At 49.2% G+C, this 26,588-nt stretch overlaps 1 protein-coding gene across 1 annotated transcript in view; it reads left to right on the top strand.

Moving 5' to 3' along the window:
* The first annotated feature begins 324 nt into the window (after positions 1–324).
* LOC144946676 (voltage-gated potassium channel regulatory subunit KCNG2-like) overlaps positions 325–26,588 on the top strand; it is a 41,072-nt gene continuing 14,808 nt past the window's right edge. Inside the window, exons 1-3 of the mRNA XM_078875755.1 lie at positions 325–1,344; positions 18,598–19,980; positions 22,581–22,994. Coding sequence (XP_078731881.1) covers positions 19,792–19,980; positions 22,581–22,994 — 603 coding nt within the window. The 5' untranslated portion in view covers positions 325–1,344; positions 18,598–19,791. The remainder of the gene's footprint in view (positions 1,345–18,597; positions 19,981–22,580; positions 22,995–26,588) is intronic.

Below are 26,588 nucleotides of genomic sequence, written 5' to 3' on the forward strand. Positions count from 1 at the left end.
CCATGTACACACCATGTACACACACAGAATGTACACACACTATGTACACACACAGCATGTACACACCATGTACACACACAGCATGTAAACACACTATATACACACACAGCATGTACACACACAGCAAGTACACACATCATGTACACATACAATGCACACACACAGCATGTACACACACACACCATGTACACACACACACCACGTACACACACACCATGTACACACACCACGTACACACACACCACGCACACACACACACCATGTACACACACAGTGGTAGCTGAGACGTGATCACTTACTCGTCCACCCAGCGTCAGCATTCAGTTTCACACACCGCGCGCGCGCGTGTGAGCACGTTCAAGAGTACACAGACAAAGATCCCCCATGTAACCTAGACACACTGCTGGGGTTAAGTGCGATTAGCTAGCACCCACACACACACTCAGAGCGATCGCGGAAACGTGACCAGTCAGTCTCTCGTTCACCCCAGTGTGAGTGATCATGCATCCCTTGGATGTGGTTGGCGCACGCGCGCGCGTGTGTTTGTAACGTTATAGGTGGGGGAGCGGTGGTGTAGTGGTTAGCGCTACGCTGCGCTACGAACCCGGCGACCCGAGATCGATTCCTGCTCAGGATGAACACCATTGATGATTATCTGAACCGGTCCTGGGCCTCGCCTAGGTCGACTCAGCCTCAAATGAGTACCTGGTGCGGTGTGTAAAAACATCGCCACTGGGGAAACAAAGGCGGTCGGGCGTGGTGTTTGGCCACCCACCCCCTCGTGTAACCGTCCCGTCCTTCATAGTTGCTCGCTAACGGCACTTGCCCCAACAGTCGGTTGAGGCTATACGGGGGATCTTTGTATCTGTGTGTGTTTTTGTAACGTTATAAGAAGAGTGCATGAGCACGAGCGCACACTCGCCACTCTTCTTACTGGGTCAGGCGCCGGGCGTTCGTGCGCTCTCTCTCTCCTCCATCGCTCTCCTCCCCTCGCTCCCCTCTCGCATGCGAAGTGCCGAGATTCGGGGAACGTGTTGGGGTTTTTTTCTTCTTCTTTTCTTCCGCTGTTGCTGCTGTGCGTGTGGGCTCGCTCACTCGGGGGGGGGGGGGCTGGAGAGTCTTTGATACAGAGAGCGAGAGAGCAGAAGAGAGAGAGAGCGGACAGAGGCGCCGTGGTGGTAGGTGGATGGGATGGGTTGTCGGGGAGCGCAGTTGCACGGATTCTTCAATGGTTGAGTTTGGTTGGACTGAACTCTGCTGCTGCTGCTGCCGCGACTTCTGAGCTGAAGAGTTTGTGGAGAGGCTTGCGCCTCGGAATGTATCAATCGTTCAAGGCTGCTGAAGGTAAGAATGTGCGCGGCACGGGCTGTGTGCGGTAAACATCGTTCGGCGTGGTGCTGGCCACCCCACACCCCAGTGCCGCCCTTGAAGGTTAATCGGGGGATGTGTTTGCGTGTGTGTAGCGGTTAGCGCGCTGCGCTATGAACCTGGCGACCCGGGTTTGATTCCCGCTCACGGCCAACACCCAGTGACGATTATCTGAACCGGTCCAGGGCATCCTCTAGGTCGACTCAGCCTCAAATGAGTACCTGGTGCGGTGTGTAAACACCGTCACTAGGGAGACAAAGACGGCCGGGCGTAGTGTTGGCCACCCACCCCCTCGTGTGCCGTGCCGGCCTTCATAGGTGCTCGCTAACAGCACTTGCCCCTACAGTCTGTTAAGGCTAAATGGGGGATGTGTGTGTGTGTGTTACGCCGTGTGTATGTGCTAAACGCGGTGTGTATGCTTAAAGGTATGTATCGTATCTGTTGTGTAGGCAGTGTGTAGATGTGCACCGTGTGTGGTGTATGTCTAACGCACTGTGTATGTATTATACATTGTGTCAGTACCACATCTACCGTGTGTGCACAATACAATACACACAACAAACGTACAATATGTATTGTGTGTTCATTTGTTGTACGTATTATATTGTGTCTGTCGCATAGGTAATGTGTAGCTATGTACTGAAAGCATTATGCGTGTGTATTGTGTGTATGCATGTGCTATATTTGTGCATGCTATGTACTATAATTAGTTTACCTGCTTTCCTTATAAGGACTTTGTCGATGTCTGTATGGTTCTAGATTCAGACGTGGACAGCGGGAAGACCCCAGTGACGATTATCTGAACCGGTCGTGGGCTTCCCCTAGGTAGACTCAGCCCCAAATGAGTACCTGGTGCGGTGTGTAATCATCGTCGCTGGGGAGACAAAGGCGGCCGGGCGTGGTGGTGGCCACCCACCCCCTCGTGTGTCGCTCCGGCCTTCATGGGTTCTACTCGCTAGCACCACTTGTCCCAACAGTCTGTTAAAGCTATACGGGAGATCTTTATCTTTGTATAGTACTGCTGTATATGTATCGTATGTGTCTGTGTACTATGCTTAGAAATGTACGATATATGATTTGTCTATGCTGGGCAATACTGTGTTTGTCTCAGTAATAATGTACATGCATTGTGTGCGTCTGTATGTACTTCCGATTGGAACGGTTGGCTACGTACGGTGTGAAAGAAGTTCAACATGCATATGTCAATGCGTGTGATATATGTACGTACGCAATGCGTGTTTGTGTCTGTATGTATACACTACCTGCAAATATGTATTGTGTATTTGGCTGCATGCATACCCACCCAGTAAACGTTGATCCAACGTTGGAATCTGATCGGAAACGTATTGCCCAAACGTGCCGTCTTTCGTGGGTAGTTCTAACTCAATGTAACGTGGGCGGCCGAACGATCCGAATTCTGGCGTGTGAACGGATGAATGGTTCAAGCGAACGTGAACGCCGCTCATGGCGTGTTCATTTACGGGTGCACGTCACACTTAAAAGCGTGCCGAGGTATGAAGCGCACTGACATTTTTACAAAGACAAAGATCCCCCGCAGATCATTAAGAGACGTGTGGGGCAAGTGCTGTTAGCGAGCACCTATTAAGGTCGGCACGGCTCACGAGGGTGGTGGGTGGCCAACACCACGCCCGACCGCCTTTGTCTCCCCAGTGGCGATGTTTACGCAACCGACCCAGGCACTTATTTGAGGCTGTGTCGACCTAGGGGAGGCCCACGACCGGTTCAGATAATCGTCACCGGTGTTGGCCGTGAGCTGGAATCAAACTCGGGCAAGGCCCTGTTCGTTGTGCAGCGCGCTAACCGCTACACTACCGGCTCCCCATGTTTACACCACACACACACACACAGATGAGACTACGATCACTCACTCGGCACCAACTGTTTACGAAAACGACAGCGGAATTTAATTGATGTAATCGCTCTGCAGATGCGCGAGCCGGAATGCCCACGATCATCTCCGATTTCGGAAATCCGAGCAGGATTTTGAGCCCTAAATAGTTATGGGATTAGCGACCACAATGCAACGCTAACAAACCCCACGGGTGCTATAGGATGCAACGTACATATATTTAGTGGGCAGCAGAGGGCAGTGCGGCCACGTGAGTGACGCTCACCGTCGTCAATCAACGTTGACCGGCGTGGTGAAGTATGGTCAAAGAACCCTTCTCTACTCCCGCGGCGTTTGAGGGCGGTCATCATCCAGCAGTGGATAAACACAAGGTGCTGTACACCATGCACGCGGGCAAATATACAGAAGAACCCGGCGAGCCGAGTTCGATTCGCGCTCACGATCAGCACCGGTGACGATTATCTGAATCGGGTCTGGGCCTCCTCGAGGTCGACTCAGCCTTAAATTAGTACCTGGTGCGGGGTGTGAACATCGCCACTGGGGGAGACAAAGACGGCCGGGCGTGGTGTTGGCCACCCACCCCCTCGTGTACCGTGGCGGCCTTCATAGGTGCTCGCGAACAACACTTGCCCTAACAGTCTGTTAAGGCTATACGGGGGATCTTTGTTTTTGTCTTGCAGGGGGTGGAGGGGGGTTGGCTCAAACGTCCGCTCTACGATCCAGGAGCAACCCGAGTTCGATTCCTTGTCACGGCAAATGAAAGTGGCTCCGTGCGTGAACATTTGAATGCTTGAGCCACCTGAGGGATCCTTTACGAACGTGCCGTTTGAGGTCGGCTCGCCTTTTAAATGAGCACCTGGTGTGGAGTGTTTTCTGCAATCGCAGCAGTGGGGAGATAAAGGCGGCCGGGCGTGGCGTTCACTGCCCCATTTATTCGTGCATCGTTCATGAATGTAATTAATAGGTACTCGCTAAAACCAATTGCCCCAACGGTCAACGTATTAGACTATTGCTGGGATGACGTTTGTATTTTGTCGACCTGTGCACTGCATGCGACCCGAGTTCGATTCCCACTCACGACCACCAACACCGATGACGATTATCTGAACCGGTTCTGGGCCTCCTCGAGGTCGACTCAGCCTTAAATTAGTACTTGGTGCGGTGTGTGAACGTCGCCACTGGGGAGACAAAGGCGGCCGGGCGTGGTGTTGGCCACCCACACCTTCGTGTGCCGTGCCGGCTTTCAAATGTGCTCGCTAACAGCACTTTGTCCGTCTGTTACAAAGTTATACGGGGAATATTTATCTTTGTATACTCTTTGGTTCTTTCGGTGAAGTCACGTAGGTAGAAAAATAAAAGATCATGACGTTTCGATCGCAACACAAGCAATCGTCATCAGGTGGGACAACCACGGAAAGAACAAACTGCTGAAGTAGCAGTATTTTTATATTATTTTTCTACCTACGTGACTTTACCGAAAGAACCAAAGAGTATGAATTCCTGCAGTCACGAAAGCTTCATACGCATCTGTCCGTCCTTCAACAATGCGGCACGTGGGGAATTGACTGCACGTGGCATATTGGGGAGGGACACTTCACCGGAAGTAATAAGCAGATCAATGTGACTTGGATGATTGATAGGTTGGTGCCGTGTTCATCCGTGCGAATACACCACCTGTTGGAATTTTTGGTGCTGGGTATTATTTTTATTTTTTCACTAAACTACGTATTTTATTTTGACCAGTTGAGGCCCCACGGAGCTGAAAATCGATTTTTTTCAGAAGCGACGTGGCCACAAATTATTGCTCAACGACGACCTGGCCACAAATGATATCTCAACGAAGTGGCTCATCCCGTGGAGATTTATAGCAGCCAAATACTCTAAACCATTGGCGCTTTCGTGACTGCAGGGATTCATCTTCTTGGTTTTTCCTTTGTCAAGGCGCCCTTCCCCCTCCAACCCAGCTTAAATATACGCTGCCAAGCATGGTGGTGCTCATTCAGACGCTGTCTTTCCAACAGACCTGTTCTTCACCTGAGAACGGCTGCTGGCGTTGTGGCCGAAACGTCGTGAGAATTATATTTTATTATGTTTTATTTTTATTACTTTATTATTTTCCTTCTACGTGACTTTACCAGTGGCGCTTAACCCTGACTGTTACCGGCGCCCCTTTGGTTCTCAGAAAGGGCATCTCGCACCCCCAGGTTAAGAACCAATGCTCTAAACCAGGGGTGGGGAACCTTTTTTATGCCAAGGGCCATTTGGATATTTATAACATCATTCACGGGCCATACAAAATTATCAGCTTAAAATTAGCAACTGTTATATTTGGTCAAACATTTAATTAACTCACCCATAATGTGATGGCTGGAACTGCTTCTCTTTGGTGAGGCGTGTGACGTTAGCTGGTATTGATGATGTTGCTACTCGCAACTGCTTTTCCAGGTTTGCTCCTAAATGTATTGAATTTCGAGTCCCGCCTGTGGTTGCCTTGGCAGGGGCAGACCAAATGATTTCGCGGGCCTTATACGGCCCGCAGGCTGGACGTTCTCTACCCCTGCTCTAAACGCACCTTTCTAAATGTGGAGGGAAAAAAACGGAGGAGCCAGAGAAAAATCCACGCTACCACGGGGAGAGAGACACACCGCGAACTCCAAATATACAGACTTCAGGGTCGGGATCGAACCCACGACCTCCTGTATACCAGGTGTGGTGGTTAACATCTCACCACCGTTGAGTTTTATGCAAAAATTATAATTATTGGAATTTTTTTTGAAAGTTGTTGCGAAGTGTAATAACATGGAGCGTGATGTTATTACAGAACTATCGGGACATGATTTAATAATTGCATTAGCAATCAGTGGCATTGTTTGCAAAAAAATGTATATCAGAATCATAATGAGTGGCCCGCAATTACTACCTCGGAAGATTCGACAGTGTGAGAAGCAACACGATCCGCGGTCGCTAATTCTGATTGCTCGTTGGTATTGAGAGCACGTGAAGGCTTGGTGATAATTAGGTGCTGCTGCTGGTGATGATGTATGCGTACATGCGTGCGCGCATGTGCGGGGGAGCGGTGGCGCAGTGGTTAGCGACCGCAGTTCAAATCTCGCTCACGGCCAATATACAACAGGGTGCTTCAAAATGTTTTAAACACTTATATGGGTCTATCGTTTTTAACGGAAAAAGAACGGATAATACGCTGTAACATGATGACAAATGTATGTTAATAGCTTCAAAAAGTCAGAGTCTCCACTTGTTAGCCACCATTGTCACCACATTGCCTGGAATCTTCTACAGGTGGTTTCCAGAGCCCGAAGGCACATTTCTTGTGGTATCGTTGCAAATTTCTTGGAAGTGTTCACATTTTTTTGAAACACCCTCTATTATACGACAAGATCCGACCTTGTCCGTCCAGTGTTCGCCGAGCTGCCATTGGCTTGCGGTTGCCGAACGAACACGCTCATTACACACAAAGCGCTTGCCACAGATGAACCACAATACCTTGCTGATCTCAAGGAGCATAAACCACCATCACGCAAACTTCGCTCGTCCTCTCAGCGGCGTCTTTTGGCTGCGAGCCATCGAGCAAAGACGGCGCTTCTGCAGCCGTCTGGAACGCTCTTCCTTCCGATATTAGGACGTAAATGGACGTGTGCACGTTTAAATATAAATTGGAAACTCATGTATTTAGAACTACTTTTGTGTTTCATTTGCTGTCCTTCCGCCGCACCTCCGCAGAGCACAGTTGGCTCTGGTGCGAAAGAAGTTCCACATGCATACAAAACAAACCGAGTTCGAATTCCGATCACGGCCAATATCAGTGACGAATATTTGAACCATCTCTTGGGCCCTCCCTAATGTGAGCTCAGTTTTAAATTAGTACCTGGTGTGGCGTGTAAACATACGCATTGGGGAGACAAAGGCGGCCGGGCGTGGTGTTGGTCACACTACCCAGTTCTTCGTTCGTTCCTTATTTAAATAAACAAACAAACAGTATTTATATATTTTTTTATTTTAACCAGGTAATGCCCACTGAGCTATATCGCTCTTTTCCCGAAGCGACCTGGCCACAAATGATAGCCACACGAAGTGGCTCGTCGTCACGTGGGAATTTATCGCAGTCAAATACTCTGAGCGCGTGGTGATGTTGATTCTTGGCGTGGAGGGAAAAACAAAAACCGGACGACCCGAAGAAAACATCCACGCGACCACGGGGAGAGAGACAGAAAGACACACACACCGCAAACTCCAAATACACAGACATCGTCAGGGTATATTTAACTGGTGCTCGCGGACAGCACTTGACCCCCAACAGTCTGTTAAGTCTCTATACGGGGGACGTGGGGGCGGGTGGTGATAACACTTCATCTCTCAGTCGATGCGTGCACGTGCACACCTCAGCTGTTTTGACAGAGCCGGCGAATTGCGTGAAATGTTTGCCCAGGTGCAGCATGCGCACAAAAAAACGGGTTATTGGCACCCGATATTTGACACCGCGATAACGTCTCCGTTGACGATCAACGTGACGGCCTTCATACACAAGCAGCGAGCGTCCGGGGCAGGCGAAACTTGCCCCCGGCAATGTAGGAGGCTGACACCGCGGCTGTCACGGAATGATGGACGTTCTTCACAATGTATGGCCAATCGCCTGATGACGCTTGTTTGCTGCCATCACCGGCGAAACGTCGTACCCTTAGTCGTATATTTTGTGGGTTTACTCTCCAACACACCGTTTGTAGTAACTAATTAGTACGTTTTGTTTCCGTGACAAACTTTTGCTAAGTCGCTCTGACAGGTGGTAGAGGGTTTAACGACACATTTATATTTGTGAAATCTAACCCCCCCCCCCAAAAAACCTTCATTATGGATAACATTGGACGCGAAAGGCTTCGTGTTAACTAATAATGTGACTTGGTCCCGCCGTGGCAATGTGGAATTTCCAACCACTAGTTATGAGATCTGCGCCTGCGTTATGCTCATTTGAGCATTGGGAGAGATTTTGGTTTTCAACGCTCTCCAAGTCGATTTGAGAGTGTGAATGCAATAAGACCACACATACCAACCCATACAGTTTACCCGTATTCTTGTACAGGGGAATTGCGTGAACGTTTTTTGTTGTCTATTTGTTTGTGTTTCTCCCTTGTGACGGGACGTTGTAGGGTGAACGTCGAGATTTATAAGGGGGCACGGGGTGACCAATACGGTCTGAATTGGTCTCTAAGAATGTAGGGCACTGCTAAGGGGTTAACAGGTATGTAGTAGTGCAGTCTATAGTAGTGTAGTGTATAGTGTAGTGTATAGTGTAGTGTATAGTGTAGTGTATAGTGTAGTGTATAGTGTAGTGTATAGTAGCATAGCTGTTAACCCATACCGTTTACCCGTTTTCGTTTACAGGGAAACTGAGTTTTCAGGTCCACACGGCGTACATCCGTTTCAATACGGCCAATTTTGTTTTGTCTATTTGTTTGTGTTTTTCCCTTGTGATGGGACTTTGTAGGATGCACGTCGAAATTTATAAGCGGCACGGGGTGACCAATACGGTCTGAATTGGTCTCTAAGAATGTAGGGCGCTGATCAGGGTTTGACAGGTTTGTAAGACTCGCAAAAAGCGTCCGACGTGAATGAACCTAAGGCGTAAAATTGTGTTGCCGCTATGGCTCTTACCGTTCTGAAAACCGGACAAACGTTTCAAAAAGAGCTTTGCTACAACTTGGAGATACAAAGCGGATAACAACAACAAAACTTTGATTTAAAGCTTTCGTGACTGCAGGGATTCATATTCTTGGTTATTTCGGTAAAGTCACGTAGAAGGGAAATAATAAAATAATATAAATATGAAACAATACAAATTCTCACGACGTTTCGACTGCAACACACGCAATCATCATCAGGTGTGGATTTCACACCTGATGTGAATTTCACACCTGATGATGATTGATTGTGTTGCAGTCGAAACGTCGGTGAGAATTTGTATTGTTTTATATTTATATTATTATTTCCCTTCTACGTGACTTTACCGAAAGAACCAAGAATAAGAACAAAACTGCGAATAAGCAAATGCGTTTGGCCCAGAGAGCCAGCCTTTGTCTTCCCACACCGCTAATTAAAGACTTTCCAGGATAAACACATCGCGCTGGCGAGCGTTGCGTCATTAAAACTCGCGCGCGTGAGTTCGCAACGCGGTTTTTATTCATCGTTTGACTCACCGCGCATTTCGACGTGAAACAAAAACAAGCCGGGATGGCCCAGGCGATCGAGCGAGCTGGCGGCACATTGAATTTGGCGGTGTGGGCGCTCACAATGCGCATGCGCGCGGACGGCAAGCTCAACCGCACTGCGCCGCTCCATGGCGCAGGAGTAGCAATGGCGCTGCCGGTTTAAAAAAAAAACTAAAACTTGTGTAAGAGTGTTTCGTTGGCCAAACACTGTAAAGGTTCTAGTCGCTGGTTTTAAGCTGTGAAGTGTGCCGAGTTTTCATCGCACTCGGCTTTGTAGGGGCTTTGTAGGTGCTTTGTAGGGGCTTTGAAGGTACTTTGTGAAAGCAGTGAGGAGTGTCCTCAGACGGACAGTAGCACACACTTTTGTTTTTCCCTCCGACAATATACGGCATCCCTGCCTCACTTGATACAGCAAATCTGGCTGTGACGGTCCCACCTGATGACGGAGACTGTTTCGATTTAAAGCTTTCGTGACTGCAGGGATTCATCTTCTTGGTTCTTTCGGTAAAGTCACGTAGAAGGGAAGCAATAAAATAATAAAAACAAAACATAATAAAATAATTCTCACGAAGTTTCGGCCAAAACGCAAGCAGCCGTCCTGAGGACTATTTTATTATGTTTTGTTTTTATTATTTTATTGCTTCCCTTCTACGTGACTTTACCGAAAGAACCAAGAAGACGGAGACTGTGTTGCCTCCGAAACGTCGTGATTTTTATTATTATTTTATTTTTTATTAATTTTAATTTCATTTTTTACCTACGTGACTTTACCGAAAAAACGAAAAGTATGAATCCTTGCAGTCACGAAAGCTTCAAATCTATAATATAAGGCACTCGGGAAATTAAGAACGGTGAATGAGAGCCGGAACGTTCCGGTGCGTGTGTTCCGGAAAATGTATTGTGACCACGCCATAACCACCTTACCCTTATTTTTCCCGTCTATATTTGTCTTGTTTCGGAATAAACATGTTCATGACAGGATTTACGAAATGTAGGGTACGCTAGCATAGGATTATACTGGTAGGAACCTCCTGGTTACACCAGCCAGCAGGGGATTATTGTGTCCGCCGTGCAGGGAGGGGCTGGGTGGGGAGGGTGGTGCTGGGTGGGGAGGGGAGGGTGGGGAGGGGCTGGGTGGGGAGGGGCTGGGTGGGGAGGTTGGGGAGGGGCTGGGTGGGGAGGGTGAGGCTGTGTGAGGGTTGGGCGGGGTAGGGCTGGGTGGGGAGGGGCTGGGTGAGGAGGTTGGGGAGGGGCTGGGTGGGGAGGGTGGGGCTGGGTGAGGGGTGGGAGTGGTGGGGCTGGGTGGGGAGGGGCTGGTCACCCCGTAGTGCCCTTATAAAACTCAACGTTTAACCTACTCACGCCGGCTTGTGCCCGCCCACACAGTCGGGCATATTTGCGGAATACACCACGCCGCCGTTGACCCTGGCCATTGACCGAGCAACCCAACGTTCCTACCAGCTCCCTCCGCAGGAATGTGTTTACGAATAAGGCATAGCTTGTACCCTAGTGGTAGTGACTTACGCTAATGCATCCTAACTCCAAGCCGGACGAGTAGCGGCGGTCTGGGAAATACCGAGTGATAAATGAACCTCTGGTGAAGACGCAGCCCAGACTCGTGCTGCAGCGTCAATCATCCTCCGGGATTTCCCTCCAAATTTAGAAACGTGCATTGAGATTATTTACAGTATTTGGTTCGCTATTCTTGGTTCTTTCGGTAAAGTCACGTAGAAGGGAAATAATAAAATAATACAAATAAAACACGATAAAAATGCTCACGACGTTTCGGCCACAACGCAAGCAGCCGTCCTCAGGTGAAGAACAGAGCTGTTGGAAAGACAGTGTCCTAATGCGTTGTGGCCGAAACGTCGTGAGAATTTTTATTATGTTTTATGTGTAAGATTGTATTATTTCCCTTCTACGTGACTTTACCGAAAGAACCAAGAATATGAATCCCTGCAGTCACGAAATCTTTAAATCGAAATAGTTGGTTGCTAGAAATGTCCAAATGATGGGCCACTTTGTTGAGCTGTCATTTGTGGGCAGTTCGCTTCTGAAAGGGAAGTTAACACCTCAGTGGGCTTTGCCTGCTAGGATGGGGATGGTTTAGTTTGTTGTGTTTGGGTGATTTGTTTACCTTTCTTGTACTTTGCACTCTTATCATGTTGTTGTACTGTTTGTTGTTGTTGTAACTTTCCTACCCCACCCTACTGGACATCTGTGTTAAAGAGCTTCATAGCTCATCGGATTCCTCCAGTTCACGTGAATATTATGATTCTGATTCCTGGCTGGCTGCTGCCAGGGCTCCTTTCCAACCCACGAAGCGAGATGGGTAACTTGGCTACACGGTACTTTCTGCGTAACAAATAAAACATTGAAATGATTTACAACGGCACAAGAAGACGTTCTGAGGACAAAATCATAATCATAGCGACACCGCAGAGGTCAGAGCAACGAGTACTAAAGACTGACGCCGTTCATTTACAATCGTCCAAACTTCTCAAGTTGTGCTCCCATTAATGTAAAACTTTCACCAGAATATTCTTTCAATCCTAGAGAATATTAAAAAACAACCTCAGTGTAAATGACCTTGGCATTTAATTAGCGCATGAAAAAAGCGACTAACTTTGAGTGTTCCGAGGACAGAAGGATTTTGAGAAGATCATGAAACATGACAGAAACGTCGTGATATTTGAATTTTTTTATGACAGCAACTGTCCCTTTGGGGTGATTACAGAGCAGCGGCCTCTCTACTCGTGAAAGTTAAATACAATCTGCCCCCACCAGCCTGACACACACTCACACCTACCTACACACATACCTACACACCTTCCTACACACCTACCTACACACCTACCTACACACCTACCTACACACATACCTACACACCTGCCTACACACCTATCTACACACCTATCTACACACCTATCTACACACCTACCGACACACCTACATACACACATACCTACACACCTGCCTACACACCGGCCTACACACCAACTACACACCTGCCTACACACCTGCCTACACACCTACCTACACACCTACCTACACACCTACCGACAAACCTACATACACACCTACCTATACACCTACCTATACACCTACCGACACCCCTACCTACACACCTACCTACACACCTACCCACACACCTACCGACACACGTACCTACACACCTACCTACACACCTGCCTACACGGCTACCTACACACATACCTACACACCTGCCTACACACCTACCTACACACCTACCTACACACCTGCCTACACACCTACCTACACACCTACCGACACACACCTACCTACACATATACCTACACACCTAGCGACACACCTACCTACACACCTACTGACACACCTGCCTACACACCTACCTACACACCTGCCTACACACCTACCTACACACCTGCCTACACCCCTACCGACACACACCTACCTACACACCTACCTACACACCTGCCTACACACCTACCTACACACCTGCCTACACACCTACTGACACACCTGCCTACACCCCTACCGATACACACCTACCTACACACATACCTACACACCTGCCTACACACCTACCTACACACATACCTACACACCTACTGACACACCTGCCTACACCCCTACCGACACACACCTACCTACACACCTACCTACACACCTACCTACACACCTGCCTACACACCTACCTACACACCTACCTACACACCTATATACACACCTACCTACATACCTACTGACACACCTGCCTACACCCCTACCAACACACCCCTACCTACACACCTACATACACACCTACCTACACACCTACCTACACACCTGCCTACACACCTACATACACACCTACCTACACACCTACCTACACACCTACATACACACCTACCTACACACCTGCCTACACACCTACCGCATGAGAAGACGACACCCACGAGCGGGCATAACAACCACTGCTGGTTTAGACGGGGGCCGGACCCCGAGGGGTGTAAAACAAATTCTCGTTTTAGGTCGCCTCTTATGTTTATTTTAATTTTATTTATGTCAGCTGTGTTTCGGTTATACACATCTCTCCCCTTGTCATCCCTTCCTCCTTACCTCAAACAAAAACAGTTACCCTTTCTCCCTTCGATGGGACCCACCCCCGTATGGCTTAGGGCATCAAGCTCATTCCCCGTCTTTCTATATCTCCCCGCTTTTCATAACCGGTTTGTGTTATGTGTATCGTCAACACACGAGAGACGGCAAACTCAGATGGCTCGATCGTGTGCTCAGGATGGTCCAGGACCGTACATGAAATACAATGTCCCTAAGATGGACACCGCCGGGCAACAGGAAACCTGGGAGGACCGAGACCACGTGGTGCAAGATCGCGAAGGCCGAGCTGGCAGCAGCGATCAACCTCTCTTGGGTCGAGGCTCAACAAGTTGCTAAGGGTGGGAAGAAGCGCAGATGACTCATTGTGCCCTCATGTCCCACGGGGGACGAAGAGGCTGAACTAACTGGCTCACACTCTAAGGTTTTTTCGGTAAAGTCACGTAGGTAAAAAATAAAATAAAAATTAATAGAAGTAATGATAGAAATACAATAATAAATCACGACGTTTCGGAGGCAACACAAGTCTCCGTCATCAGGTGGGACCGTCACAGCTAAAATCTTGATACAGTAAATTCAGCGGTTACGTTCCCACCTGATGACGGAGACTTGGGTTGCCTCCGAAACGTCGTGATTTAATATTTTATTTCTATTATTACTTCTATTATTTTTAATTTTATTTTTTACTTACGTGACTTTACCGAAAAAACCTAAGAGCATGAATCCTTGCAGTCACGAAAGTTTAAAATCTAGAATTAACTGGCTCACACAAAGCAACACACATTTCCTCAATAAAAATAAATGTAAATAAAAAAAAAGGTTGCACCCACAAACTTTTTATTTAAAATACCGTGCAGTTAAAAATAAAAATAGGTGCGTCATAATCCAGAGGGTACGGCCAACATGCACCTGCTGTAGTTATGCTGCAGCCTAACAGCTTCATTAAAACTTATCTTGTGTTGAAAATTACACCAACACTCAAGATCTGCGTGCTATGCAGTTAGCCGATGCAGACCAAGATCGCAGCAAATTGCCTCAATAACCGGGTAAACAATGCTAGCGTGTCTGCAAGCTGGCCCAAGACCTTACAGCATTCTAATTTGCCTCTTGCTTGACTTACTGCATTGCAAATGGCGCTAATTAATGTTTTCTTGTGCTTTTGGAATATGTTAATTTCAGTACATGGCATGCTCGCCTTGTACGCGAAGGTCAGCGAGGAGTGAGAGAGAGCCGCGTAAGCCGCTGGCTGCAGAGCCGAATCTTACTTCGGCCACAAATTGTAAAACTGCCCGTGACCAGCTCGCCCAGCGATGTATGCCCGTATGTTGAACTTCTTTAGCACTGTACGTAGTCAACCGTGCTAATGGGAGATGCGGTGCGCCCCATATCATCAGATCTAGCAAGCTAAGCACCGATGAGCCTGGATGATGCTTGGATGGGTGACCGCCATGCATTAAGCGTGTTAGCTTGGTTCCTGCAGAGTGCCTCGCTGGTGAGATGTTAACTACCTCGCCTGGTGTGCAGGAGGTCGTGGGTTACATCCCGACCATGATGCCTATTTTATACTTAGACTTTCCGTGTCCCTCTCCCGGTGGTCGTGTGGATTTTTCTCCGGGTCCTATGGGTTTTCCCTGCACATTTAGAAACATGCGTTTAGAGTATTTGGCTGCTATACATTACCACGTATTAAGCCACTTAGTTGGGCTTTCATTTGAGGCCAGATTGCTTCTGATGAAAAGCTATATAGCTCAGTGGGCCTTACCTGGTAAGTAGAAAAAAGGTAACCCCGAAATAATCCCCTTGCGATGTAGGGCCACTTTGTAAACCGCTGCAAAAATAATAATAATTGAAATTTGTAATCCGAATTCCATCCTCGGATCAAAAATGCGCAATGCATGAAAAGCAGGAAACAAAAACAGAACCAGGGGCAACCGACCAAACTGAAGAGGGAAGGCCACTTCAAAGAGATGGGTTTTCAAAGCAGACTTAAATATAGCTGGGCACCTGCAATGGAGGAGGAATAGCAACACGACACAAACGCCCTCTCCGGAAGCCTCTCTTGGTTACCAGACCTCGACATTGGCACTTTGCTCCTGAACATATTGGTGGGAGTTAGCTCCTGAACATATTGGTGGCACTTAGCCCCTGGACGTATTGGTGGCACGTAGTGTCGATCGAACTGAAACGAGCTAATGAAGTAGACTCCAGACACAATTTAATAATGACCCAGATTCGCCGAACAATTGTAATAAATATTTGATAAGAATGTAAAAGTAATCACAACACTATAATAAACACATTGATCGAAATATTCAAATTAATTAAGAATAGGTTTTACCCTTTCTGGAAATAAAACAGGTGCTAAGATGTTCAAACAACAAATAGGCACCATTAACACCTGTTTAATTGCCAGAAAGTGTAAAACCTATTCTTATGTTTTATACTGTCAGAAAGTTCCCCATAGATACTCAAATTAATTAATTGCACGACTTTAAACTGAACGAGTACTTTGCGCGGGAGAGAGAACCCACACAGCTGTTCCGGAACCTACTTGCTGTACCCCCCCTCCCCCCCCCCGGAACCCACTTGCTGTACCCCCCTGCCGATCACCTCGCAGCCTAATGGCTACGGGAGCTGATTCACAGCGGCGTTCACCAACCCCCAACCGTCGCCTTCAAAGCGCCGGGGCTCAGCCGCGCGCTGCCACCAGTAGCTCTTAAAACACATTCCTGCGGAGGGAGCTGGTAGGAACGTTGGGTTGCTCTGTCAATGGCCAGCGTCAACGGCGGCGTGGTGTATTCCGCAAATATGGCCGACTGTGAGGGCGGGCACAAGCCGGCGTGAGTAGGTTAAACGTTGAGTTTTATAAGGGCACCACGGGGTGACCAGCCCCTCCCTTCCCCACCCAGCCCCACCCCTCCCACCCCCCACCCAGCCCCACCGTCCCCACCCAGCCCCTCCCCACCCACCCAGCCCATCCCCACCCTCACCACCCAGCCCCTCCCCACCCTCCCCACCCAGCCCCTCCCTCCCCACCCAGCCCCTCCCTGCACGACGGACGGACGGACACAATACTCTCCTGTGGGCTGGTGTAACCAGGAGGTTCCTACCAGTATAAACTTGTGGCCATATTCTTTGGGTCTTTCAGTAAAGTCACGTCGATAGGTTCAAAAAAAATAACAAAAAACTACGACGTTTCGATCGCAACACAAGCGGTCGTCATGTAATGATCGTCATAAATAAATGCAAAGGTTCCTCATCCAGTCTAATGATGTGGTTGACGCAGTGTGGATTTCGCTAGGATGTGCATGGATGGAGCATTCATCAGTGATGTGCTTGATGGTTTGGACTTCTCCACAGTCGCAGTTGGGCGATTCTTTGATCTTCCATTTATGGAATGTGAACGCGCATCTGACGTGTTGTGTTCGAGCGTGGTTCAGTGTGGTCCATAGTCGTCGTGGGGTGATATCTTTACGGATTGTGTAGTCTGAATAGCAATTCATTTTGAGAGCTTGGTGTACGTGTTCCAGTTCACTGGCTAGGTGATGATGGTCGGAATTACATCGAGCTCTATGTTGTAGAGTTTTGATGAGGGAATTCTTCTCGGATGGATGGTGGTGGTAGTCAGGTTTTAGTTAGGGGTGGCTTTTCTGTAGACTGTATCCCATTGAGCCATCTGGTCTCTTTTCAATCAATTCTCTGGGAAAGAACCATCTGAGGACCCAATCAAAACCATCACCTTGCCATACATAGCAGGGCTCACCAAAAATATTTACAAAATCATGAGCAAACACAAGATCCAGGTTCGGTTTCAAACAGTACGTAAAATTCGTGATCTGATCCCATCTGTGAAAAATGTGATCCCTGACATGCAATACCCCGGCGTCTACAAACTAAGCTGTGTGTGCGGCAGTAATTACATTGGGGAAACTAAGTGACATGTCTTGGACTGTGTTCGTGAACATAAGGCAGATTTAAACAATGTAGGACAAATTCCTCGGCCGTGGCTGATCATTGTTTTAATGTGGTGGGCTCACACGAAATTGATTCCAATGGCTATCAACGAAGATTCGTTTATGAAGCCATCCATATATACAGAAACAAACACAATTTCAACCGAAAAGACTTAACAATCATTGGAAGAACGTTATCAACCAGTTTAAGTCATAACTGGCTGTGATGGTCTCATCCTGCCACCTTCTGATGTTAGTTGCTATTTTAGGCTCTCCGATTATACATTAACAGGTTAAACTTCTCACACCAACACAGTCACCTTCGTGTGCCGACCTCGTGGTGGCGGTTCTGCGATCTTATATTAGCATACTAATCTCTCACATTAACATGCTAATCTCTTACATTAACATGCTAATCTCTCACATTAACATAGCCACATCAGCACGCTCGCCGTGGAGGCCGCTCACCGATCTTCTTACATTAACATGGTAATTTTTACCTGGCAGTCCTTTAATTGGTGGAAACGCACCACCATCACTCACTTTAACGTTAGCTGCCCCGCCCATGCTGCTGACATTTGGGCTACGCCCATTTTAAACCTTTATAAACAGTTTGCCTTTAGAAACTTACCCCCTTTCCAGATGACGATTGCTTATGTTGTGATCGAACCGTCGTAGTTTTTTGTTGTTATTTTTTTAGCCTATCTACGTGACTTTACCGAAAGACCCAAATAATTCCTGCAGTCACAGATTGAACTTGTAGCTCACAGGTTTTTAATATTTAATATCAACGTTCTCCCCATGGCCACTCGGCCCTTCTCTTGCGGGTCTTTTGGCATCTGGCGCATACCATGGTGGCAACGTGGCTCGTTTTGTATGTGTGCGTGTGTGTTGGACTTCTTTCGCACCGTACGTAGTCAACCGTGCTCATCAGAGGCGTGGGGGAAGGACAACAAACTAAACACAAAACGCTGCCTTGCATGTATGTTGAACTTCTTTCGCACCGTACGCAGTCAACCGTGCTAATGGGATTTGTTGTTGCTGTTGTCGTCTCCATTCCAATTCCTCTGCCCCCCTCTCCCGATCCAATCGTACGATTGCCCAGGCCTGGAAGGGGGGTGATGCCTCCCCGAGGATATTAGCTCGCTCGTCCGTCCGGAAGTCGACGGAAGGCTCAAGACGAGCCGCCCGCGGCCGACGGACGCACGCACGGACGCACAGATGGACACACGCACGGACTGATAGAGCGCCTCCCATCGGAGGCGCTACGGCGTGCCGCGCTCTCCGCTGCCGCGAGGAGACGGGGGAGTGACGGTCGGCGGCCCAAGTCGGTACGCGGCGGACGTCGACGCCGCGTCCCGTCTGGAAGATGCCCCCCGCCGCATTCCAGCGACTTAGCGTCAGGGTGAACGGCTTCGACTTGTCGGCGGTCACGGGGAACAGAGGCAGATTGCGGTCGTTCGTGCGTTGAGGAGCGCGCATGCGTGCGTGCGCGCGTGCCTTCGAACACGCACGCGTGTTGCGTGCGTTCGCGTGTGCGAAAAAGACGCATGACCCTGGCAAGATCGTCCGACGGACGGTACGCTACATGCAGGTGCCTTCGATCCCGCTCCGCCGATAACGAGTTATTTGCGTTGTCTCGCTGCGGCCCGATCGATCCGACGTGTGGCAGTTCCCCTGTAACGTCCCTCGTTAAACTCGCTCGCTAGACGGTCGCTTTTGGGGCGGGCCACCGGTCGATCGCTGTTCGCGTTGATCTCGTGGGACGTCGTTGGACCGCTCCACCCCCATCCCCCATGCGCTTCTCAACGACAATGAAGGGGCGCACCGACCGACCTCCTCCCCCCCACACCAGTTTGGTCAACAAGTGGCGCGATCTCGCGCGTCGCGGCCGTCCATGCCGGCCGTCGGCTTGGTGAGTCTTCGGACGCGTCGCGAGCATAGGGGCCTATCAACCCAACGAGTTTCACCACTGTTAGCTTTTTTGACTGTCTGGTGATCGGTGGCAATATTTTTGGGTGCATTATAAAATAAAATCATCAGCAATTAAAGGAGTGAACGGAATTCCACATTCCGATGGCAGGACCAAGTCACCACACGAGGCAAGGCACCATTGCATTGGGGTGACAAACAACGGAACAAACTTTCACGATCATACTCCCAACGGAGAGTAGGTGGGTTTTTTTTCTTTCTCCGAACGGTTCAATGACTCAAAGCCTCGCGGCAACGTAGATTTTTTTTTTTTTAAAGTCCAGCCGGTTGACCGACTCGTCAGCCACCCGGCCGTCGGCGAGGCAAGATGCCGATCCTGACGAACAGCAATGAGCCGGACCTGAGCGACGTGGGCAGCTTCACGGCCGTGCCAGCGATCATCCGCCAGCTGGGGCCGGTGGAGGAGCCACCTGCCAAGGGGCTGCACTACCGCATGGGCCGCCAGCTGCGGACCGGAGAGGCTCCCTTGCGCCAGCAGTCCGGACCACCCCGGCAGGTGAGCGGGTCCTCCGATATTTATTTGTTTGTTTTCGTTCCGCAAGCGTCACCAACCCACGCGGACCAGCATGGTGAAGTATTGTCAGAGCAGCCACGATGGCTTGAGATGGGGAGGGGGGGGCGCTTAAACCAGCAGTGGATTGACAGAGAGGGCTGATGAGCTTGGTTTTTATTTGGAAAAGGTAGCTGCCCGAGTGGTGGTGTAACGGTTCGCACACCGGGCGTGCGACCCGGAGTGCGACGGTTCGATTCCACCTCCTGGCGCGGCTGTTTGAAAACATCAGAAGCAAGTTTATTCGATCGCTCCCCGGCCGCCCACCTCTGTCTACGCAGCAGCGTTAGAGCTGGGTTGCACCACGGTCAACTGGCGGGTTGGCACGTGACGGGGTAAAGAGTGGGTACTCCCACGGCTCCCGAGACGCCACGGTGTCAAAGGTGGTGCCACGGTGGCGAGATGTTATCTCCAGTGCCTGGTATACAGGAGGTCGTGGGTTCGATTCCCACTGTGATGCCTGCTGTATATTTTGAGTTTGCGTGTTTTCCCCGTGGTCACGTGGCTTTTCTCCGGTTCTTCCCTCCACGTGACGATAAGCCACTTCGTCGTTGAGCTTCCATTTGTGATAGCCAGGTCGCTTCTGAAAAAGAGCGACATGGCTCAGTGGGCCTTACCTGGTAAAATAAAAAAAATAGTTTAGTAAGACATCTGGCCTGCACAGAATAGTAGGTCACACACCCTCGAGAGCCCTTCTGCCAGCAGTGGCGCGAGCTAGCAATTGCAGGGCTGCGCCTTTACCCCTTCGCTTGGCACCAACTGAATACTTGATGGACACCGTGCCCCCAATCGTGGGCCGATCTTCCCACAGAAACGTCCCGAAGTCACCGCTATGCTCTTTATCAGAAGCGAACCGGCTTTATTTACTTCCTGCATGAGGAGGTAAATAAAAACGTCCGACGTTTTATTTTTTTTTCTTCTCTGATAAACATTTGGCAGGTCTCGGAGGGGGTAAAGGGCGCTGGTGGTGTGGGGGGGGGCGCAATTTCTCTCATCCACCTCCCCCCTTGGATCCATCACTGGATACCACTCGGGGCTGCCCCTCGAATGTTGAAGATGTATGCGTGTTGTACGACTATGTTGTATGTATGTTGTATGAATGTATGTTCTATATATGTTGTATGAATGTATGTTTTATTATGTTCTATGTATGTTGTATGAATGCACGTTTTATTATGTTCTATGTATGATGTATGTATGTTGTATGTATGTGTGAATGTATCTACGTTGTATGTATTTTGAATGTGTGTTGTATGTACGTATGTTGTATGTGTGTTCTACGTTGAACTTCTTTCGCATACCGTGCGTAAGCCAACCGTGACATTTGGAAGTGCGAGGGAAGTCCAACAGGCATTTTGGTGCAGCTGAGAAGTGTCGTTTATATTTAATTGTTATTATCCCAGCACTACCAGCGCTCAACAAAGGTATTGATGGGCAAGGTGGAGGCAGAGGTTAATCCAAGTAGCTTCTGTAAAAAAAAAATATCGAGCTCAATTGGCCTTACATGGTGAAATAAAACAAAGTTTAGCAAGAAGCTCCTAGATTGGATTGCCCGCAAGGGCGCATTACCCTGCGGAGTTTATATTTATGCGTTTGAACCCAAGAAAAACATCTCTCGTGGATAATATTGGTCGCGAAAGCCTTAAACTGTGTGGAGTGTTTCATGTTCTCCCCTTGTTATGCATAGGTTTTCTCCGAGTTCTCCGTTTTCCTCCCAGAGCTAAGCATTGCAACTTCAATGACGTCGAAAAGCAATATGAATATCCCACAGATAAAAGAACAACAACGTAGCTCGTGTGGGCGAAACACATCCCCGTGCCGACAAATTACCTGCAAAAGACTCATTCGGGATTAGCAGCAACATTACCCCCGACTGCAAAAAAAAGCAACTTGGCAGGATTCTAATCCCAAATAATCTTGAGATCCAGTGAGGCTTTTCTGGGTTCACAACCGCAACAATAATAACAACAGCAAATCTCACTGCGATCAGGCCAGGGCCAATTCCCGACTCGGCTCGACAACAACAAACGCACCAAGTTCAATGGGGAATGTACAGCCATCTCATTGAGTACGTATGTACTGGATGCATACTGAATTTCTTTCGCGCCGTACGTAGCCAACTGTGCCAATAAGAGGTGCGAGAGAAGGGAAACAAACGAAACACAAAAAAGCAGTTGTAAAGAAATGAGTTTGTCAATATAGACGATTTAAACGTGCATGGCTCCAGTGGCTTCCTCATACCGGAAGAGCGTTCCAGACAGCCGCAGAAGCGCATCTGAAAGCGCCGTTCGATGCGGTGGCCACCGCCTTTGTTCGGGGGCTAGCCAAAAGCCACCGCTGCGAGCTTGAACGCATGTATGTTGAACTTCTTTCGCACCGTACATAGCCAACCGTCCTAATTGGAGGTACGTGGAGGAGAAGGAAAACAAACTAAAAAACACAAAGCGGCCTCGAGCCTCTCCTGCCTAACTAACACCAACAAACAAACAAACGACGACGACCGAACGATAACCCTCTACGGCGACGGCCTTTCCCCGCCGCCGAAGGTGATCATCAACGTGGGCGGCCTGCGGTTCTCCATGCCGTGGACGACGCTGGACGAGGGCTGCCCCTCGGAGCGCCTGGGGCGTCTGCGCTCCTGCAGCAGCCACGACGACCTGATGGCGCTCTGCGACGACTACGACGTCGCCTGCAACGAGTTCTTCTTCGACCGCCACCCGGCCGCGTTCGGCGCCATCGCCGCGTGCCTGCGCGCCGGCAAGCTGCGCGTGTCGCGGGGCACCTGCGCCCTCGCCTTCCGCGAGGAGCTCGCCTACTGGGGCGTGGACGAGGCGCGCCTCGAGTGGTGCTGCCGCCGCCGCCTCTACCAGAAGCAGGAGGAGGAGGCGGAGGCCATGAGGCACCTCGAGGAGATGGAGACGGAGCAGGGGCAGCAAGGGGCGGACAAGTTCGACGAGATGGTGAGTCTGGCGGACGCTGCGACGTAGCCGGCCGCGGCAGGCCAAGTTGACCGTGGCCGGCCGCAACTCCGCCGGGGACGAGGGGCGGGTAAAGGCGCAGCCCTGCAGTTGCTCACTCGCGCCACCGTTGACCGGAGGGCCACCGCTAGGGAGGATCTTGGGAGAGTTTACCGCGAGGGTGGGGGGGGGCGACCGTTCCCCCACCGCCGCACGTTATTGGGAGAGGTCGGGGCACCCAGGCTGGACCCTGCCAGCCGAGGCCCCTGGAGGTCGCGGGAGGCCACGGGAGGGAAACTCGTCACTGGAAGCAGCAATGTAGGCATCGTGGTGCTAACGCAAAAAAAATTCCCCGTGGGTGCATTGGGCTTCAAGTGGTGAGATGTTAACTACCTCGCCTGGTATGCAGGAGGTCGTGGATTCGACTCCGACCCTGACAGTGCCTGTGAATTTGGAGTTTGCGTGTCTTTCTCTCACTCCCCGTGGTCGCGTGGATTTTTTTTTCTTCGGGTCCCTCCGTGCTTAGAATGAACATCGTGCGCGTTCAGAGTATTTGGCTGCTACAAATTTCCACACTTCGTTGAGCTTTCTTTCGTGGCCGGTTCGCTTCCGATAAAGAGCATTGCTCAGTGGGCCTTACCTGCTAAAAAAAAAAAAGTAGTTCATTGTTTTAGTTTATTTAAGGAAAAAGAAGTTAAACGTCAAAAGTGATTTCCTGCTCCAACGAGCATTCAGGCAGTGCTCATTGCCTGTCTCCAGCCCCGAGCCAACGGTGGGGATTCCGCGTCCCTAGTTTCTGGAGTCAACTTCCCCTGCGCTACCACCACTCTTGGCTTAAGTCCATATCGTTTTCATGACCTCGGAGGGATGATGGGCAGAGTCAATCTCCCTACCCCTCCCCTCTTTCCTCTCCTCTCCCTCCCCTATCCTCAGCCAGGATGTGAACTCGCAAACCTTCTCATTGAGAGCCGCTCGCTTTACCGTTGAGCCAACCGGCCGGTTGCTTTAGGTGAACCGAAAAAAAGGCCTAATCCTTAATCTTTTAGAGTGCAAAAACAACCCCAACAACATTGCTTTCCCAAATCTGGAGTGTTGTCCAAATGTGGTCACCGTAATCATAATCAGCATCGGCATTTAATATCTTTAATGCGCTTCACCGCCCACTACATCCCCGACGCGCACGCAGAATGGTTTAACGCGTGAACCCAACGGCCCACAGATCTATTAATGTATTAATGCAAGAATCACGTGACTGTACGGAGAACCGTGCAAGTGAATACGACATAAGAAAAACAATATATTCAGCGTTTGTCGTTTTCCTCCTGGAAGGCAAATATATCTCGTGTAGCCTGAACACACACACTCTATGGTTCTTTCGGTAAAGTCACGTAGGTATAAAAAAAAAAATTACGACGTTTCGGGCGCAACACAAGCGTCCGTCACCAGGTGGCAAAGCATGACGGACGCATGTGTTGCGCCCGAAACGTCGTGATTAATTTTATTTTGTACCCACGTGACTTTACCGAGAGAACCAAAGAGTATGGATTCCTGCAGTCACGAAAGCTTCAAATCCAGACTGAACACACTTGTCGGGCAAGCCAGAATCAGAATCTTTATTTAAACTGCAGGAGGAATCCGATGAGCTATGAAGCTCTTTTTCACAGATTTCCAGTCTGGGCGAGCACCTACGAGAGGGTGGGTGGTCAGTACCACGCCCGGCCACCTTTGTCTCCCGAGCTACAACAATGACATATACAACACCAGGTTACTCATTTGAGGATGAGTCGACCTAGGGGAGTACACGGACTCGTTCAAGTAATCGTCACACACTGCTAAGCCCCGCCCACTTCCCCCCCCCCCCCCACCATGCCTAGTATAAAATCCTTGACTCCAGCTTCTCTCCCACTTCAGTAAAAATTCTTGCTGTGGTTGTCACACCTGATGATGATTGCTTGTATTGCAATCGAAACGTCGTGATTTAATTAATTACTTAATTTTTTTACTTTTTATTTTTATTTTCTTCACCTACGTGACATTACCGAAAGAACCAAGAGTATGGATCCTTGCAGTCACGAAAACTTCAAATCTAGACTGAAGCTTCAAATCAAGATATAAATGTGTCGTTAAACCCGCCAACACCCGACACGGCCAATTAGTAAGGTTTGTCACGTAAACAGAACGTGCCAATTGGTTACCAGTACAGTGCACCGGTGTGTTGGAGAGCCATTTACAATATGAGATCTCTTTTACCAGTGGCAAAATATAATAGTAGGTCTTTATCCTTTTACCAGTTGAAAAGGGTAAAAACCTACAATAACATTTACAATGTAACCTTCCGAATCGGTTGTGTCGGGTGGTGGCGGGTTTAACGACACATTTATATATTTACGCGATCTAACCTAAAAAAAAAACCTGTATTATGTTCGATAGATTCTCTTATTAGTCTTGGCCAGTCGTAACTAATTTTTGCGCAGCACGCTGATGCGCAAAACGTGAACCAAACGCCGCCCCAACAGGAGACACACGTCCGATCCTGCACGCAATGTGAAGCAGATGCCTCACCAACACGGCAGTGACTGGAGGTGTGGACAGGTGACCTCTCTGTGCGTTGTGGGGGTTACGCACGTGGCCCGGTCGTCTTGACTGGGGGGGTGGGGGGGGGGGTTCCACTCCCCGCACCTCCAGTTAGCACGATTGGCTACGTACGGTGCCAAAAAAGTTCGACGTACATACACACACAAAAAGACAACGATTCCCCATATTGCCTTAACAGACTGTAGGGGCAAGTGCTGTTAGCGAGCACCTATGAAGGCCGGAACGGTACACGAGGGGGTGGGTGGCCAACACCACGCCTTCGTCTCCCAAGTGGCGATGTTTACACACCGCACCAGGTACTCATTTGAGGCTGAGTCGACCTAGGGGAGGTCCCGGACCGGTTCAGATAATCGTCACTGGTGTTGGCCGTGAGCGGGAATCTAACCCGGATCGCCGGGTTCGTAGCGCAGCGCGCTAACCGCTACACTGCTGCTCCCCAAATATGTACGTACATACACACGTACATACATACACACGTACATACACACACACGTACATACACACGTACATACACACACACGTACATACATACACACGTACATACACACGTACATACACACACACGTACATACATACATACACACGTACATACATACACACGTACATACATACACACGTACATACATACATACACACGTACATACACACACACGTACATACATACACACGTACATACACACACACGTACATACATACACACGTACATACACACGTACATACATACACACGTACATACACACACACGTACATACATACACACACACACACACGTACATACATACACACGTACATACATACACACGTACATACACACACACGTACATACATACACACGTACATACACACACACGTACATACATACACACGTACATACACACGTACATACATACACACGTACATACACACACACGTACATACATACACACACACATACACACACACGTACATACATACACACGTACATACATACATACCAAGGACGTTGAGGACCACTACCCTACC

Source organism: Lampetra fluviatilis, chromosome 42, assembly GCF_964198595.1.
Source record: "Lampetra fluviatilis chromosome 42, kcLamFluv1.1, whole genome shotgun sequence".
Classification (NCBI taxonomy): Eukaryota; Metazoa; Chordata; class Hyperoartia; order Petromyzontiformes; family Petromyzontidae; genus Lampetra; species Lampetra fluviatilis.